Raw genomic sequence first — 20,140 nt, forward strand, 5'->3', positions numbered from 1 at the left:
AGTGAGGGACTGATTATAAAATTGAGCTTAATGAGAATTTACATTCGATTCTGTCACAACGAATTTTTCATTTTCACAAATAATTTGAATTTGAAAGAAATTGCTTATATTGCGCTAATGCTTTAATGGAACTCGAGTTATTTTTTTTAACCTTAAAACGTTATATTAATGACATAATTATATATATTAATACATCGTTACAAACAAAACAGATTGCATTTTTTTAATTTTAAGCACCAATTTGAACAATCTTATATTCTACCGTCCGAAAATATAATTACATATTTATATTTTTATATATAGAAAAAAAAATTACGTCATGTTCAATTAACACTAAACAACTAAATATTCGTGTATTATGTCTAATTACTTTTTTGTTCCATTTGCTGTCGAAACGCTTGGCCCTTGGAGTAGTGGTGCAAAAAGCTTCATCAAAAGTATAACACCTCGCCTCATTGCCTCCACTGGTTACAGGAGGGCTGGTTCGTTTTTTGCCCAGAGGATCGGAATTGCAATTCAACGGGGAAATGCTGCTAGCATTCTTGCCACCATTCCACGCGGTCAAGATTTATACAGTAACTAGTTTTACTTCATATTTTGTATATATTTAAGAATTTAATGTTATTAATTCTTATGTTGATAAATACTAATTAACACTTTAAGTTTTTTAATGTTTAAGAGTCGAGAATTGTAAAAGACATTTCAAATATTTATACCGAAAATATAAGGCTCTATTTTGGAAGTTCTAATTTTAAAATTTATACTCATGTAATTATGCAGACTATTTATTTGAACGCTCTAATCTCCGAAACTGACAATGGGATTTAATTTTTTCTATATATTCGGCCCAATGTTTGAAAAATTTAATTTGAATCAAGTAAATGATCAGTAAGGAAAGAGATTTTTTCAAAAATTACATTACATACGCTTACTACTTGAGATATTGAAGCTACACTTTAATAGAATCGTAGCTATATATTGATCTATGTGAGACATCCACTTTATTTAGAAGCGTAAGTTGTATTAATCAAATTAATAACTGTCGCCTCTTACAAAGCGTCATCGTCGCTCATACATCAATGCTAAGCCCCAGACAGGCTGACAATTGTGAGCGCCATGTTTATTGTAATTCATAAAGTGTTATTATATAAATTCAATACTATATTTACACGATTATATATAGAAAAAAAAAAGAAAAATGAAGGTATTTCAATTAATTTATGAAGATTGTTTATATAAGTTTTGTGATATAATACTATAAAGGTATATATAAATAACAGTTACGGAGTTTATTTCTTTATATTGTTTTGTTGAAATCATTAACTTTTTAATGGTTTCAACATTACAATCGAACGCCCTCAGTATCTACAGAATGACAGACAAAATCAAAATCAAAATAAACTTTATTCAAGCGGGCTTTTACAAGCACTTTTGAATCGTCAATTAACAATTAAGTGAAGCTACTACCGGTTCGGAAAGTATATTCTACCGAGAAGAACCGGCAAGAAACTCAGTAGTTACTCTTTTTCAACATTTAAAATATACAAAGTCATGTTAGTTAATACAATACGACGTTCATGTGAATTATATTATTAATAAAATTATTTAAAACTAGTAGTAGTAGTTGGTTGTTTATATTAGGCAAAAGGAGTAGCCAGTATTATTATTAGTTTCATGATTTGGTCGTGAAAGAGCGACATACAAACAAACAGAGTTACTTTCACATTTATATAGAACATAGATAAACGTCACTGGTTTGAATTTCGAATTAAGTCAATGTATTCAATTCTTCTGGAAAGTCATTTGCAATAGCAGTCCGGACACCGTATATGATATATGGTCTTGCGCCTGATTTCTGGACCGAATGTCCGGTATTTGGGATCCGTAACTTCCGTACCCTAAACCCTGTTTGAGTTATGCATGACCCAGTTACACTTACCAACTATTTAATAGACAACATCCAAAACGGACAACTAATGCTTATAGAATATTACTAAATTATTACATCGAACGGAAAGTTTTGATAGTTAACGTCTGTAAATAAGGGTCGATGTTTATTTATAGTGTGTTTTTAGTAAAGTCAGTAATTCTGAAGATAGAATAAATAACGTAAATAATCAAGTAAATAATATCTGTTGAAGACATAATCATTACAGATATTCTACGTTAATTGTACAGAAAATGACAGAATTTATTACTTTTAGTAAAAGGCGCAGGCAGTCTTGAGGCTAGTATGTCGCGTACATACTTATATTGTGGAAAAAATTTAAACTGAAACTTAAAGTTGAATGTTATATACAAAGACATATTTAAATATTTGTTGTAACTTGTCAAGATTTTAATTTGTGCTCATTGCCAAGTCACTATAATTATAATATAAAGAAAACTATTGATACAATTACTAAATGTTGATTTATAGCTACATAATATTTTGAATCGGACTTGGCTTCTATGAGATCTCAAAACTTTTTACGATGGAAAGACTGCAGCGAGAGGCTTGGCATTTTTTTTATATTTAATGTTTTTGGTGGGATAAAATATATTTGATTTGAATACATATACATACATATAGAGAACCAAGTGTTTTTACTCATCTTGGAAAATATGGACAGAATGTATGATAAAGGTAAAATAAATAACAATGAGAAACAAAATAGTTTTCCCCAGCTCACCCATTAAACACTTATCTTAAGATTAGTTTTAAGCCATATTTACTAAAATTCATCGTTCATAATGTTATTTCGGAGTTCTTTTATATTATTTTCCGTGGCTTTATTGTGCGGGTAGTGTGTACATTAGTTTTCATGGGTACGCCACTCCGATCCCGGGTTCGATTCCCGGCCGAGTCGATGCAGAAAAGTTCATTAGTTTTCTACATTGTCCTGGGTCTGGGTGTTTGTAGTACCGTCGTTACTTCTGATTTTCCATAACACAAGTACTTTAGTCACTTAAATTGGGACCAAAATAATGTACGTGATGTTGTCCTATATTTTTTTATTTATATTTATATGATTTCTGTCATTTACATCAACTAGAAATAAATTAATAGGCAATCATTTGAAACGTTAAATGGCCTATGACCCAATTCCGATTGAGTAAAGATTTGCAAAGGATTTCAGGGAAATGTAATTGACTGTTTTAACGAGCTGTTTACAATCAAACATTGCTCTTTATTTGCTTCATTTTGATCCGGAAATTGAAAATTATTTAAAGTAGCTACGATTTAAAATTGATCGTAATTATTCTCAATATGTAAAGTTATTCAGAAATTATGACCACATGGCGAGTGTATTTGAATAATATATATGTTATTTTCATTAAAAATATTTACATAAACAATCATGTTTTTAAATGCAAGAGGACATTTAAACATCATCATCATCATTATCATAAGCAACCCATGTTTGTCCACTGCTGGACATAGGCCTCCCCAAATGCACGCCCCTGTGGTTTTTTTCCTGAGGCAGATTTGTGATTGAGAGACGATTTACGCAAGACGACTCAGGCAAAGCCACAAAGACCACTGTGACATTTATATATAAAAGCTTATTATCGTATACAATTAGGGATGCCACTCATAGGTTTATATAGTACTACTTGATACTCGTGGCTTCGCTCGTGTTTTAAGGGTTGGGTTGTCATGTGTTAGGCAAGAACAGTACCCTATGTCCTTTCTTGGACCTCAAGTTTGCTTCATACCAAATTTCATCAAATTCAGTTCTGCGGTTGCTAGACAGATAGCGACAGATAAACAGAAAGACAAAGCTCATTTCACATTTATAATATTAGTATAGATTAAACTAATTTACATGTTTATTATTCACTAAACTTTAGATTTTTCGCGACCACAGAAGGTCTAGTTCCCTTGTGTTGTTTGAAAATAAAATACCTACTTAAAATTTAAATCCTTTGTTCATTTCGTAAAACCATTTCGTGGAACTCGATGAGGTAACTTTTTTCGTGAAAGAATTTTTAGAATTCCAAAGCAATTTGGAAGGAAATTCAAAACTTCGTATTGGATTATGATGAACTTTTTGAGGTAACGGAATATCCAGAATTTTCAAAGAACGAGTCTAAACTCTCATTAATTTCTCTTTGAAAAATGTTTGGCGAGTCCCAACAACGCAAACATATAATTTTAGTAAGAATACGATCTTTATTTATTTTTACAAAAAAATACATTTAGATTTTTATAATTTAAATACCAGTAAAAATAGAGTATAAGAGTCACATGGGTAAATAATTGACAGCTACTTACGACCAATATCGATTACAAAATTCCTTATTAAATATCATTGTTAAGTTATTTTTACAAACGGGGGTCCTTTTGACTGGGGTCTCTTGAACTCTTTTTAGAAAAAAAAAGTTAAAAAAAAGTTAAATTCTAATTTGAATTAGGCATTCCATCGTTCCATCGACTGTTATATGTTTTATTTTCTGTTTCTCAACACTAGCCCGTCAAAAAGTCCAAGCCAACTTGAACAGGGTATACTTATAGTATGAACTACCTTTGATTTAGATTTCAAGTAACAATAATTTCATATGACGTAATTGTAGCCTTATAATAATTAAAATTTCCCCCGCATAGCCCACGCCCACTTCGTCGACAAACGGAAGTTGTATTAGGAATTTCCGGCGAGTCAATTTCCATAACGCTAGTCTATATTTCGAAGAATTTTAATTTTTAATGACTTTTCAAGAACTCGAAAGTTTTAAACCAAATTAAAAAAAACATGTACTGTAAAAAAATCTCAATATAAAATGTCCGTTAGAAAAATATGACAAAAACCAATTTAAGAGACATTAGTAAATAGATTAATAGTATTCCCAGTCATACTTCAGGGGATCACTGGATGCTACAAATTCAATAAATCGTTTGAAAGCTTCAAAGGGTTTTATCAATACTGTAGAGATTTACATATTTTAACTTGTTCGAGGATAACTAATCCATTATTCGACTAAAAACAAATGATTGACGTTTTAAATAAATTCAAACAGTAAACCGAATTGACTTTCACAAAGAACGTGGAATAGTTCTGTCGCGACGACTTAAAATTAAGAAAAAATAAAACAAGTGAATGATATATTATTTATATTATTTTGAAATAAAACTAGTTTTAACGGATTTAAATCGCGTATATTATTATTTTTTTATCATCCCGACGTTACGAGCACTTTACAGCGTTCGTGTAATTTCTTAATTGGTATCTTGAAATCGTTGGCGGTAGTTGTAAATAATATTTCTTTTGTACTTAAAATAGACAAATGTCACCTCAGTCTACCCGTGACCACGAACGCTGTAAAGTGCTCGAAACGTCGGGATGATAAAAATAATGAATATACGCGATTTAAATCCTTGAAAACTAGTTTTATTTCAATGTGCAATAATCGCGAAAATGTAAGACAACATCATATTATTTTTTCGATTTATTTATCGCACCTAATAATCAGCTTTTAAAGTTTAAATAATGCAGTACAGCCGTAAAAAATATCGGTTTATCTGATGGATACATATAATACATACATAACACACACTTATATAACAGAGCTGAAAATTTTATCGAATGTAATATCTGCAGCTACTGATACGGTTCCAAAAGCACCACTGAATGCTGCTGTTGGATATTTGCTTAGTACCTACTTATCTCGTGCTCGGTAAAGGACATATTGTGAGGTAAAATGCTCGAATTAGATGAAAACATGTATATGCTTACAACACGAATTGGATCAACGTGGTAAAATCGGCTCTACAACCTTCAGAATAAAATGAGGTCCTAGTCCGGTCGCTCATTATCATTTATTGGGGAAGGTTTTATGGGTTTATGTTTGTGTGTGTGTTGCGCTTCTAATCTATGGCATTAAGCAAAACCGCAATCGGAATGTATTATTATTATTATTTTAAAAGAATAGTATTAATGCTCCAAGTTAATTAAGGAATTACTAATATTCCAATATATCCTTCTTTTCAAGCTTTTCACTTGTGTTTGGAGTCTGGACACTAATAAATGTGCCCGAGGGGTCAGGATCGATGCTGTGAGTTATTACATTGCTAGGCGGTCAGTAAATCATTGCGCTATTCACGCTTAGACCGTATATGTAAATAAGTATTACAAGTACGTATACATAATTTATACTAAGTATAATGATTGTTGCTTTTTCTCTTAAATAAAATTAATTCATCTTCTAAAAGATAGTGCAAAAAGCTTCATCAAATGTATACATATAAATGTACACCTCACCTTATTGCCTCCACTGGTGATTCGTTTTTTGCCCACAGGATCGGAATTGCGATTCAACGGGGTAATGCTACTAGCATTCTTGCCACCATTCCACGCGTTCAATATTTATACAGTAACTATTTTTAAATTAATGTTATCAATTCTTAAGTAAATTAATTTAACGCCTAAAATAAAAAATAATTGTAAAAACACTTTGTAAATTTCGCAAGCTAACCTATTATTATTTTCTTCATAGTTTCAATTACGAATATTATAATTTTCTATATACCATAAAAAAATATACATATTGCTGAAATGAATGCATGTATAAGATGGAGCATGTGTTCATTTATTCTACTAATAGGACGCCGGTATACGAATATGTACATACATAACAACCTTTTTTCCCTGATTTTTGGTTAATTTAAAAATACTATTTTTATTAAAATAAAATAATATGTATAATAATGATCCTAATGATGTTTAATCATGAAAATAAATGAACATATTCATAATTTAAAAAAAAGTATGTATATTGGTAATTCCTCCTATCTCCTCCAATTTGTAATTAATTTTTGTAATATGAAAACGTGAAAATTTCCTGTATTTAACAAAGAGAGAAGGGTCGAGGTTATGAAATATAAAACAACACAAATAAAACACAGTTAACGTTGTATTATTTATTTTCGTTCGTGTTCCAGCCGCCCGGTACATCGAGCGGCGTATACTCGTTACGTTAAGTATACGTAGTAACGCTACTTTACCAAATTTTTGGAAATACTGATATTATCTGAGGGTCAATGACCCGCAACGCAAACAAACCGCGGTCGCAACGTTGAGAGACGAACATACATGCCCACAGTACATACTCTATAACGAACATTTATTTACCATATAAACATTCATGACACAAATCATAAAAGAAACTATTTACACTATGCGATTAATTTTTACATATACATTGGTTATTGCTCTATTTCAGAAGAGATTTCGGTTGATGAAACTTCATTCGAAGTGACATTGATTTTTTTTTTTAATTTATCTAAATGAACACTGAAGGTAAAGGAAGGAATGCTTTGGCACCATCTGTCAATACTATTGTGTGATAAGAGATCTCATAGGAATCTAATAATAATTAGTTCATTCATTTTAGTGCTACCCTAAACAATATTATCTATATATTTGCTAGACCCCGATCACTTTAATGAGAGCTTGTATAATTAATTCAATTTTTAGTTTGTTAAAATACAATTGACCGCGTAACATTTGATAGCCTATTATTTTGACGAGAACAATATGCAGCCCGGTTAAATAATCAATAGACCTAAAGTAGCCATCGTAGATTAAGGACGGAACTCCTTGAATCGGATCTAAATTCCTTTGGTTGCTGGATAAGTTCAACGGACTGCATTATTAATTTAAAATTTAATTATGTATGCAAATACATTTTATATTTACAATAAAACGTTATTTGTGCGTAATAAATAAATTGAACACTAGTAACACAGTACAGTGAGAAAAATAAAAGACATTTATATCAGTGGCGCTTCAGCTTTTCTTCCCTTCGAATGACGATATGAATGTTTATCAGTCATTGGCTAACAATATATTTAATCGTATAATAATTTCAATTAAAAAAAAACAATACGTGATAACAAAAAGAATTAAATTATAATTTATTCGCATCTCATTAAAGCGACCGGGTATATTTACATAAATTCACAACATATATTTTTATCTACATAAATATGGCAGTGAGCCGTCTCTCAATGTGGCCGCCGCGTCGAAGCCAACTGAAGCCGTGCGCCGTAGTCACTACACACTACTGCCGCTACTGCGGCTGGCTACACACTGTCGAGCGACACTTCAAGTCATATTTACATCTATGCTGTATGTACGGATCGTACTATTGAATATAACATTAGTTACATTAAGTATAATTAAATTAGTTCACTTCATATCGTTAGTACTAGACGCGAGCGATACGCGATCTCTCCGAACACGTCGACTCGATAATAGTCACCGGGTCGCTGAAAGTCTTATAAAAGCCTTTTATATAGTATTTATATTTTCTCTTAAAGACAAAACTCTTTCGACGTCACTATCAATACGGATCGCACCTATTTAATAGGCTATACACGAAACAAAAGCTAATATGAATGTATGTAAAAGCGATGTAGATATGTTATGTAAATTTTAAACATTTTCCATAAATTATTATTATTCATTAATTACATATCATATAGAAAAGTTTAATATTAGTTCTCTTAAACGTTATGGCATATAAAGTTTAAAAATCGTTGTTGCAGCTATATATTAGTTGTTTAAAGTGTTTCCAATAATACGACCCGATATATTCGTCCATGACGTCACAAATGGAATTAATGTATGCATCTAATGATAATCTAAATTTAATTAATGTACGTATTGCAATATTTATACTGTTTCGTTTATGTTATATTTATAGGAGATTGGAAGATGAATGACTTAGCTGCGAATAGTAAGACACTAATTCCATTAGCGACATCCCTGTACATACGCGTAGGCTATACATCCATATAATGTGTTAGATTTTTATAAATTCACTTCTAAAATCATATTGTCATAGATTTTCAACCTTCAGAAAAGATTATTATTTAGAAATATCCGTGCATGAATTCTCTACCACGATCTACACGAGTCGCATACAAGTTGCAACGATCTAATAACTACGAATAAATTCTCTTTTTTCCATTTATTTAAGTTTAATCAATACATAAGCACATTAACAGGTCAATACAATAAAGTCCAACGTTTCTTATTTATTTTATTTAGAAATATATTACGTTAATATTAATTCAACATACAGCCTGGTGAGAGATCCTCCCCGTTGTAAATTAGTGAGAGTAGAATAAGAATTCATGAGCGAACATCCGGTTTATATAAAAGGCGAGGTCCAACACAAGTCCTAGTATTATCACAAACAAGAAACAGGTAAAACGGTAAAGTATCAAAAACGTTGTGTCCCATATCAGTCGTGTTCTTTGTGCAATGCTATTTTTATAATAAACATTTATAACAAAACTTCTCTTGAAGTGTTGCTCAAAAGCCATTTGTAACCAAACAGCCTCCGACAGACATATAAATTAGTGTTATTAATACAATATGCTCTCTATATAAAATGGACCAATCATGGCAGTGACAAATTCAATCAGTGCTGTCATTGGTCGATTTCTACCACCCTTATATGTCTAGCAGATGCTAGTTTTAAGAACTGAGATATTATCTTCGAATTTCAAAGTTAAGTGCTCTGCTGAACCAACTTAGCTTGCAAATCATTTTGTCACGGAATATTAAGATTTTCTTAAGTAAATGACATTTGAAATATACGTTTTAACATATATTTTTATAAAATTATAATTTAGCTTAACCTTTATTAGACAATAGTTATATTAAATCAATTTGAAATTCGTCAATAATAACTCCGATCTTGAGATTGCGACCGATCTCATATGATAAAAAAATCCATTCCTTCATAGAATTAGCGACTCGTAAAAATGCTTTACTAAATTCTATGTTAGTTTAATATACCGTTATACATATATTTAAGTTAATAATGAACAAGGATTATTTTGAATATTCGAAATTTTCATAACAGCAACGCTAGACCTTCTAACTTGTCACGTAATCGCTCGTTCTACGACGGATGTCCATCGAGTGGTACCAACTACGAGCTACTGATATGGTCTCAGTCTCAAGACGGTCCGCGTCTGATCTATGATACTCTCCCTACTCGACCTACTGACTTGTGTCTACTGTCGACACACACGAGTCACGGTGCCAATGAGTGAAATCTTTCGCATGATAGTGTTTCTCGTGAGCCGATGGCGTGTCGATTGTGTACGCAAGCCTCTGATATGTGGGACGATGTGTGTAGCGCTTCGGGCCGTCCGCCGAGGCCCGCCCGCATGGTACAAAATCGGAGCGTACCTACATATACGTATTCAATTATATACAATGTACAATATAATACGATAAACACTATTGCGTCTAGGGGCGGAGCACCGGCGGCCGGCGAGGCGTCGCCTCGCGCGTCAGAAGGTAAACATTCTCACAATAATATACATCGTAACTCGCTCTATATATAACAAACATTTCACGAGCGCGCAACACGCCCGTCGAACAACATAATATACAGCAGAATCGTAGCACTCTTTCGATTCAATAAAAAAATTGACTAGAAAATCTCAATTCGCTATGAGCACTATGTGTGCGTGGATGTCGAGGAGAAGATATCAGCGGCGCGCCACGCCTCCGCCTCCTCCTCCGCGTCGTACTGCTGCAGAAAAGGGTTGGTAGAGCTGTAGCGCGGGCTCGGCGCGCCCGAGTTCAGCGTCACCGCCAGCCCCGCCGACGTGCCCGGAATAGCAGAGCGTGGCGACTCGCGCGAGCTTCCCTCCCGGGGCGTGCCTTCGCGGGATGGTCCCTCGCGCGGTGTTCCCTCGCGCGACCCACCCTCGCGCATTTCCCTCGAAACGAACTCCCTCGGCGTTGTCGCCCTTGGAGTCGGGTCTCGTGGAGTACTGCGAGGCGACTCGCGAGGAGAGGCTCGAGGAGAGTGTCTCGGGGACGCACGAGGCGAGCTCGCCCGCTCCGGCTGCCGCAGTATCGACGAAACGGATCCGCCGTGCTTGATAGTGTCAGCTGGACTGTGACTCCCGGAACTGCTACTGGGCGAACCGGGGGACGATACTGTCACCTGACGGGAGCGAGGAGGAGCGGGCAGAGGGCCTCGAAGAGGCGACTGCGGACGATATTGGCCGGCCCTGACTGATGAGAGAACCTGAAAGCGGAATTAATAATAAAATGATGGTATCATTGATATAATGAAATAAATATTACGACATACATACATGTGCGGGCGGCGAGCGGTCGGCCACGGGCCGAGCCGAGAGAGCTGGCGGCGGAGATGCTGCTGATGCTCCCGCTTGATGCCGATATGGACTGACTGAGGGCGGAACTCGGCCTACCAGATATAACAAGACGAATTATGTTATGCACTCACTACATAAACACAACTAAAAGTAAACTCCACACATCAAAATAATAATCGAATGGATACAGTAAAGCGGAAATAATGACTTTAAGCGCAATAAGTAACTCATGAATTGATTGTGGCCAATAATAAAAATTATATATTTATATGTATGTATATATATATAATAATATATAAAACTGAGTGATGTTTAAAGCTATGTATAATAAACAGTTCGACACGGGTCATCATCGTAGCAAAGAGTCACAATACCTAAATCCTACACTAGCATACAAATACTACTAAATATTTGAACCTTGGGGGAGGGTGGCTGAGGCCACTGGCGACGCACTGACTCTGTTTCCACGCGGCCCGGTTGCTGGCTCGCCGCGCCGAACTGTCTACAAACATACATGCGTTAAGGTACCGCTTAGTTTAATCACAACAACGACAACAACATCGACATGCAACAAATAACACAATGCATAAGCATAGATAAACTATTATTATGAGTATAATTGTGTGGTTTTGATTTTAAATGCCTGGTATGTCAAATCTGCTTTGATAGTTATTGGTCATGTAATGTATTAGTGGGAATAAAAGAGTTAAAGTAGTCTTAATTGAACGTGAGAATTTTTGTTATGTTTATTTTGTCATTCTTAGGTTGAATGCAAAAATATATCGTCAATTGTAGAACTACAAAGAAGTGTTAGAAAAAAAGCAGCTGATTATGACATTTAGAATAGATAATAGAAAGAAAAACATTTATAGTGATATTTTTTTTATAGTTTAAAAAATATAAAATATCCAAGCTAATTTATAAAAAGATGAAAGAAGCAGTGACACGGACGACGACATTACCTGAACGTTTCGGAGGTGGCCAAATCTGCAAGAGGCATTGAAGGACGTGAATCGGGCGCTGATAGTCCATCTCCGCTGGTGGTTGTGACTGCAGCATTAGAGGTGGGGCCATCGCCACTGCCAAATGCTGAGGTGACATTTTATTGCGGTCTTGGGCAGCCACTACCAAGGCCAAATGGTCAAGAAGGAAGACCAAGGTAGCGCGGGCAGCACGAGGCAGACATTCAACTATAGATGCCATTAAACGAGCATTGCCTTCTTTGTCATCTGGGAGACAGACACCTGCGAAGAAACTATTTGGTCAGAATGGATTCTACTTCCACTACTAATCTCTAAATATACACATACAACATATTATGTGTTTTCAAACATTCATAATTATTAGTTACATTACAAAATGATGATCGAAGAAAAGGTCAAATCCACGATGAACTACAACGAGCTTATTAAAAAAGGTAGATAACGAACCTAAAGCATCCAAGGTCATTTGATATAAGCAACGGCTAAACAGTGGCTGCGGTAGCTCCGTTAAATAATCCTTCAATACGCCAGTGATAACATTGATATCAGGGACTGAGTCTGGAGTCAGTTCTACACCACGAGCGTTGCGCTCAAAAGCTTCTCTCAGTATACGTTTTTTGTTTGCGGAACCGCACAATCGATAGAGTCCTGTAAACAGAGTTATTACAATTTATATATAAACGATTTACATATATTTCTCAATTTAATTAATAATAAACTAGAAGTTTTATAACAAATATACTTATACAGTTTTGAAATGCAACGAGGCCAAAATCATACCTATAATATCCAAGCCACGTCTTTCTATCTCTTCCACACACCGTCTCACGACTAACGGCACCGGTGGTGCATGTGGTGGTCGTAGCTCCCGTGCCACCACAGTCTCCAGCTCCGCACCGAACAGTGGCGGTGGCGCTAGGCGTGGTGCTGCAGGCCGGCGCCGAAACAGCTCGTGTGGCTCTGTATGACGAACTCGCATATAGAGAGTACCCCGGGGCTCCATCTAGTAAAATAAAAAGATATCATTAATAGTTTTGATATAAAGACATACTTACTTGTTAAAATCGGTTTAGCACAATTAATAAGCGTTATCTTACTTTTATCGCAAGTTGGTGTGATGGTGAACGAGTTAGTAAATCAGGCAGTGTGACAGCTCCTCGGAAGCACAATTTATGCCTGTGTTGTGGATCCCAGGAGTACACCAACACATCAAGCTGACGGTTGTCGACAAGTTCCAACTCGAACGACTCGTCCCAATCAAATTGAAGCTCACCAGTTCGTACCTAACGAAATAAAAAAAGTATATAAATATATTTTCGTATTATCAAATTCAATTGTTTAATGTGTCATGATTTTAATTATTACTGTAAATAAATTATTTAATAACAATAACCTACCACTGTACGTGCTTTATGAACGCGGTCGCACTCTAATACACAATACAGATCACGGGGTGCCACTGGAGGTTGTGGTGGAGCTAGAGGTCCAGATGGCGGTGATCCAGGTGAAGATCCAGATGGTGCTGGACGCAACCCTCGACCGGCGAGCAGGTGAACCCACAACATTCCAGATACGCCTCCAGATATGCGTGATAATCCGGTCATCGATGTAGAAAGACCTCCTGCGCCTGGTTTGTCTACTTTATACTTTAGGAACTCTGTGAAAACAGTAATAATTATATCCATATATTTTTTACTTGATTAGACAATATTGTTATTATTTTCTATGAAAATATTAATAATTATTTTAATTCATATCATAAATTTATCACCATTAGGATTGATATCTAGATGACGCTGATGCCTTGAGCCTGGTGTCGGTACAGGGCTGGGATTAGGGCAGTTAAATTTAGATCCCAATTCAAGCAATTGTCTGACGCGTCGAGCTGATGGTGATCCACCGGCTGTAGGGCCGAGCTGCTGGGATGATAGTGAGCGCGCTGGTAAGTGACGAGGTCTTTCGATGCGACGTGCGGCCAGACCGAGCGATGAACCAAAGCGGCTGCCGCTTTCCATCTGGAATTCGGATTTGAAAAAGGTTCAAGCTTCAAACCTACTTGAACAAGCATTTAGATTATTGTTGCTTTGTATAGTAAAAGTAAATAAATTTGAAGTCCTGTCAGATTGTTTCCAAAATTTAATATACACAATATTTTAATATCCCTTACTGTATCAATAATAATACTTAATTCAAATTAAACTTCAATACTTGTAATATCTGTGTATTGGTGATTAAAATTATTTGATTGTGGCACGTTGAAATTCTTTGAATGCTATATTATAATATTCTTCCAACAAATTCTCAGTTAATCTTTAACATACGAAATACCAGTAGAGAGGGTGTAGTCCAAATGAATATTACTTTCATTTTAATATTTATACGATCTTACATTTTTAAGAGCATCATGTATGTTTTCAGCTGAGTAGTGTGTAGGCAGTCTTGGACGAAGCGTTTCATACAGCGCACTTGTAGATGGGGCCCGAGACAACCACGCGCGATATTCGTCAGAAGTGAACACTGAGGGAGAAGAAGGCAATCGACCTGCACATAATATTTGAAACATCGAAATTTTGAGAGAAAAAAAGAAAATAACTAAACATTCTACAAAAACAAAATACTTATTCTGTAATAACTCACGTTTCAAAATATGACAATAATTTTTTGGAATCACTAGAATTGCCAATAACGTATTTATTTTCACATGGAAAAAGAATTTAACTTTATAAACATAACTTTATCCATAATCAATTGAAAACAAAAACTTTTCAAAATCGAAAGTGATACATACATGATATGTATGAAGTACATACATTTATAAAACTGACAATAATATAAAAATAGTTCTATCATTAAATGTACCTCTGGAAGAGCGTAAGTCTAATCTCGAAGATAAAGGCTCAGGCTCATCTTGTAGAACACTTCCTGCGCGTCGTGACAGACCCAATCTATATAAAAATACAGATTATTATTTTTTTAAATTAATATGCATATAGTAATTGTCTTAATATTGAACCTCACCGTTGACCAGTTCCTCTAACGTCTCTCGGTAATGAGTTAAACTTCGATCCAATATCTCTTCCCAGAGTACTACTTCTGTATCCACTTAATCCAGAATAATACGGAGTTCTTGTTGGAGCAGTAGCTTCTGTATCAGACGAGTAATCCAAACTGCGATTCCTTCTAGTAGTTCCAAATTTACTGCCGTAAGATGGTAGTCCCAATCCTGTAGTTCCATAACCTGCTCCAAGAGTCGAGCTCAATCCAGTTCCCGATAATCCAGTCCCAAGTCCTGAACCTGTCAAGCCTGAACCTACCAAGCTAGAACCTGTTAAACCACTTAGGCCAGTGGATGATAATCCAGATGGTAGACCAGGTCCTCCTAAGCCAGTTCCTCCTAAACCAGTACCTGTAAGACTAGACGGTAGACCAGAACCAGTCATGCCAACTCCACCATAACGCTGTCCATATCTAGACAAGCTGGAAGCTGTAAAGATAAAATCAAATTTCGTTATATTATTCTCAACTTACATCAAAATATTGTATTATTTCAATAACATTACCAGGTCCCGCAGCAGATGCCTTCAAACTAGATCGAAGTAACGAATGACGTCCGAAATCAGAATGTGTTTCCGCCCTTGGCAACTGTTGTTCGGAACCCGATCGCGGCACTCTGCCTCCGAAACGAGTACTATAATATAAACATTTACATTATACAAAGTTAATAAACAATTCAAAGTAAAATGATAGTATATATAGTGATACATACCTTCCACTTTCGGGATAAAATGAGTGTACCTTTTCCGCTAGACTCTCTAATGTATTTGGATACGATCGTTCATAGGGAACAAAGTGTGTTGCAGATGATTTCGGCTGTTCCGTTATAACAGGTGGCGGTGGACGATAACTGTTGGCAATAAATATGCAATAATTTAACAAAGATATAACAAAATTTCTATAATTTGCAATCACATGCAAAACAGTTGATGAAAACTCTAAGAAAACTTTATGATAAGAAAATATGTTACCTCCACGTTGAATGATCAGATGGTGGTCGTGAATTATAATACAGGTCTAGCGGAGTTGAATCAGGTGACAATGCTCCGAGCTGCATACGACTTCGCTCTTCTCTGCCATCACCAACGGGTCGCACTGAACTTCCAGGTCCTCCCGTTGAACGCAGAGTACCGTGTCTAGAGAATGAGGCATTAAATTGAACTCATTGTAGTTAATTCTAATATTAACTTAAAACTGAAAAAATAATAGTTTATTACCCCCAAAGAGTCTTTAGTCTTGACTGTAATTGTAAGTTCATTTACTTTAAATAATTAATTAAAATATTTTCTTGCACAACATTTAATACACAACAATTATTGAGAACATTAGTGAAACGAAAAGTATATGTGTATATATAAATATATACTTTAGTAATTGATAATCATAATGTTGTATTTATAATTCAATAGAATCAGATCAAGATTATTATTCTATTTACTTTTAAAAGTAAAGTAAATACTATTTGTGAAATTTATCGAAATATAGGTACATTATCATAATCGAATTTTTCTACCTACTCATTTGATTGATAATCGAGTAAGTAATAATTCCAGTTGCATTTATAATTTAAAAAGGTAAATTACTGTGAATAAAGTCCGTCGACCCTATCTCGATCTCTGTCATCATCATCCCGGCAGTCACGTTTCAACACCACAACTGGTGGCGGTTTGTGCTCAGGGCGTGGTAACGATGGTGACCCAGGACCAGATTTCCCTGGGAATTAAGCATAAAATCGTTATTTTTCCGTGTAATTCGAAACTTCTCCCTTTACGTTGCAAGTTTAAAATGTAAAACTTCTCTCGTTGCATTGTAGGTTCAAAAATTAATTGTTTAAGATAAAACTCAATTTTAAATATATGATTTGTAATTAATGTACCCCATACCTTTTCTTTGTCTAGTACATAGTAACAGTCGCCGTGGTATCGACATAATAATCACTACATCGTCAAGTGACATTCGCCTGACATCAACTAAGTTGACGGCCAGGATCTCATCCCCAACCTTCAGGCACCCACTGTTGTATACTGCCGATTCCAAAGCTATTCTGGATATAAATACTCCATCCGTCCTTGCACCGCCATCTCCCTCTCTGATGTAAAGGCCCAAGGTTTGACCAGGGCGCTTGACGATCTCCACTAGTTGAACTATGTGGCGTGCGTCCTAAAAAAATGTCATGCTTACAAAAAATTAAGCATTTTTTTCAATTAAGCCTAGAATATAACACAGATAATCTTTAAATGTAGCATATATTCATATAATTTTAGAATTTTGCTATTTGGGCAAATTCTGAGAACGCCTATGTTGTGAATTTTTAAACCTTCTGTCATTACTCTTAAAAGTAAGAAATAATTTTAAAGTGATCCCATAGGCTAAAATATATTTATTAACACTATCTATTCAAAATTCTTTGTTAATCAAATTAATCCCATTAGCAGTCCTTAATATGTAGTTTCTAAGCAAAATAAACGTTAACAGCTATCCAATTGATCAGAATAATGTACACAAGTGACAAATATGTGAATTATCGCGGTCGAGTGTTTGACCGTTTGTCGTAAGCATTCTCCGCTAGGCAATGCAAAGTCACAAATAGACGCAATAGTCGAAACGACCGCAGAATGCGGCAGGACTCCCACAATGCATAGCAAGGGACAAGAACTGAGAGTGCACATCCCAACAATGCTAGTCTAGATTGCGTTCGCATTCCCACCGATCTAGGCCAGGAACAATAGGGCTGTCTGGAGTGAGCTCTTCAACGTTCTGCTCGGTTACGAGCTGAGTATTCAGGTCAATGGAGCAGGCAAAATTACCTGTTTTAAAACGAAATTAAATGGTAATCCAGAATATGTAAATATCGATGAATAATTTACCCTACAAAGGATATTGACTTGGCGTCACTATGATGTGAAGAGAAGGTTGGTTTCCCTTTGAAAATATCATCATACATCAGAATCTCATGAGCTATCACAATTTTCAATAAATAACATCAAGAGATACATCAAATATATAAATGTTGAGACACTTACTTGCAGAGAAAAGAACTTCTTAGCTGCTTCTATATTATTTCTGCCAACTTGTCTCAATTCAAGAATCCGTACTATCATCTCACCGCGTCGCTCCACTGCCTGTAAAATATTAAATAACATTACTACAAAACTCGTGCAAAATGAGATTTATAAAACAAATACTAGATACCAGTTTATTGAATAAATTTCATATAACTTGCTACGCGAGCAAAATACGTAACGGTGGAGGAAAAACGGGAGGAAAATCAATACGAAATAGAAATTCTAATCTTGAGAAGTCTGAGCCATCGTTTAAGGAGCAAATATACGTAATACGTATAATATATGCGTTATAAATACCTCGAGCGCCGCGGCCGTAGTGGCGTCGTGATCATTTTCAACCATTTCAATTTGCCTGAATATTTCATTGCTGACACCCGATACCTGAAATAGTTCATTGAATCTGATGATGGATACATAGATAGACACGTAGTTATCGAACTCATCGCATATAAAATTATACTGAAATGCTGAAATAATAATTTTTATTTTTAATATTAGCATTTCAAACTAAAAAAAACATTATGCTACGAATGAAACGATTTTATTAAAAATTATCTGATGGTACATCTATTATACAGGTATCATCATGTGATCTACCTCTACTCTCTTCTAGTCGATGTATATCGATTAGAATACTTTATACATCATAAATAAATTATTTTACATCAATACAATCAACTTCAATGACGATAGATGAGTGACCACTTACTATCAAATAACCGATTTAGAAACTACATAATGAAAAAAAAATAAAATTGGGGCACAAAGGTGTCCAAACCTTTCTGAAATCCGGCTGCAGCACGCAGGGCGGCGCATGATTGGCGCGCGAAGGCTGCGCCGGGCCGGGCGGCGCGCGGCCCGGCGAAGCGGTCAGGTCCGGCGCCGCGCGGCCATTCTCCTATAACAAAGCAAACTCAGTCGTTTTAGCCAAGATTTATTAGACGATATGTAAACATTTTTGCTTTTTGTATAATGTCAAAGCACTCAGCTAACAGGAAAATACTCGTACAATAACTAATGTGGAATAAAAAATATTTTTGCGTGATTAGAATAGTATTTTTTAATTTCACCTCATGTTGATGCAGAACATGAAATAAAATATAATACATAAAACCGAAACGGAATATAAAAGAGACAATTTAGACAAAACAAAGCTGGCCACTAAAAGCTACCGGCCAAACAAAAAAAATCAGAAGCGCTCACGACATGTGGAAAGCGTTTGTGATTTTTATTTTTTTCATATGCAAAAATTAAAATACCACGTGTAATAGTTATATTCAACAATTATAAGATCCTTCATTAATATTTTAATTGCTAACGGCGGAAACGCGCTCAGGTCGACAGCGCACTTCATTATTTTAGTTTCATTTATTTCTCTTTATTCTAGTTCACTATTCGTTGCGAGATGCATGTAAATGGAAAACACAATAAACGCATGAAAGGATCGTTTTCCAGAACCGTAACCCGAAACTGGGTTAAAGTTCATAGATTAATTTCATAACGTTTTCGTAACCTTTCCGATCAAAATTGTTATCACACTTATTTTATATATTTATACATTTACCAGGCTTTTAAAAAATGAGAAAAATTAATATAAATTGTTAGAATCGAGTCAAGAATCCTCAAAAAAAACATTAATTAAAATAATTAATAAAAAAATTATATACAAGTCAATGCTTAATAAACTAGACGTTTTAACGCAAAACAATTTTGTATATTCCCAACCCGTTAAGATCGTGTATCTGTGGAACATTATTCGGCGGTCGATCGAGGGAGGCGGGCGGTCCCTGACCTACTTCTCTCTCGTACGCACGAGGTCACTGTACTGCAGCTGCAAGATCCCGAATGCCGCAGAGGTGACTGGACGATCTCGAGCCACCGAGTGCTTTTATCTAGCGACGCTCTAC

At 35.3% G+C, this 20,140-nt stretch overlaps 1 protein-coding gene across 3 annotated transcripts in view; it reads right to left on the reverse strand.

Annotated features, from left to right (window-relative positions):
• Positions 1-6,894: 6,894 nt before the first annotated feature.
• LOC124530594 (rho GTPase-activating protein 100F) overlaps positions 6,895-20,140 on the reverse strand; it is a 40,661-nt gene continuing 27,415 nt past the window's right edge. The window contains exons 2-21 of one of the 3 annotated variants that reach the window (XM_047104824.1): positions 19,012-19,131; positions 18,531-18,614; positions 18,192-18,290; positions 17,052-17,328; positions 16,752-16,881; positions 16,140-16,304; positions 15,881-16,018; positions 15,675-15,802; positions 15,133-15,598; positions 14,974-15,059; positions 14,504-14,631; positions 13,886-14,129; positions 13,512-13,771; positions 13,212-13,397; positions 12,895-13,117; positions 12,562-12,762; positions 12,094-12,375; positions 11,549-11,629; positions 11,111-11,223; positions 6,895-11,040 (exon numbers count right to left, since the gene is read on the reverse strand). In XM_047104824.1, the coding sequence (XP_046960780.1) occupies positions 10,462-11,040; positions 11,111-11,223; positions 11,549-11,629; positions 12,094-12,375; positions 12,562-12,762; positions 12,895-13,117; positions 13,212-13,397; positions 13,512-13,771; positions 13,886-14,129; positions 14,504-14,631; positions 14,974-15,059; positions 15,133-15,598; positions 15,675-15,802; positions 15,881-16,018; positions 16,140-16,304; positions 16,752-16,881; positions 17,052-17,328; positions 18,192-18,290; positions 18,531-18,614; positions 19,012-19,131 (3,990 nt within the window). In that variant the 3' untranslated portion in view covers positions 6,895-10,461. Of the gene's footprint in view, positions 11,041-11,110; positions 11,224-11,548; positions 11,634-12,093; positions 12,376-12,561; positions 12,763-12,894; positions 13,118-13,211; positions 13,398-13,511; positions 13,772-13,885; positions 14,130-14,503; positions 14,656-14,973; positions 15,060-15,132; positions 15,599-15,674; positions 15,803-15,880; positions 16,019-16,139; positions 16,305-16,751; positions 16,882-17,051; positions 17,329-18,191; positions 18,291-18,530; positions 18,615-19,011; positions 19,132-20,140 lie in introns of all 3 variants that reach the window. The other 2 variants (XM_047104823.1, XM_047104825.1) reach the window with 2 other exon arrangements.

This window comes from Vanessa cardui, chromosome 6 (genome assembly GCF_905220365.1).
Source record: "Vanessa cardui chromosome 6, ilVanCard2.1, whole genome shotgun sequence".
NCBI classification, from domain to species: domain Eukaryota; kingdom Metazoa; phylum Arthropoda; class Insecta; order Lepidoptera; family Nymphalidae; genus Vanessa; species Vanessa cardui.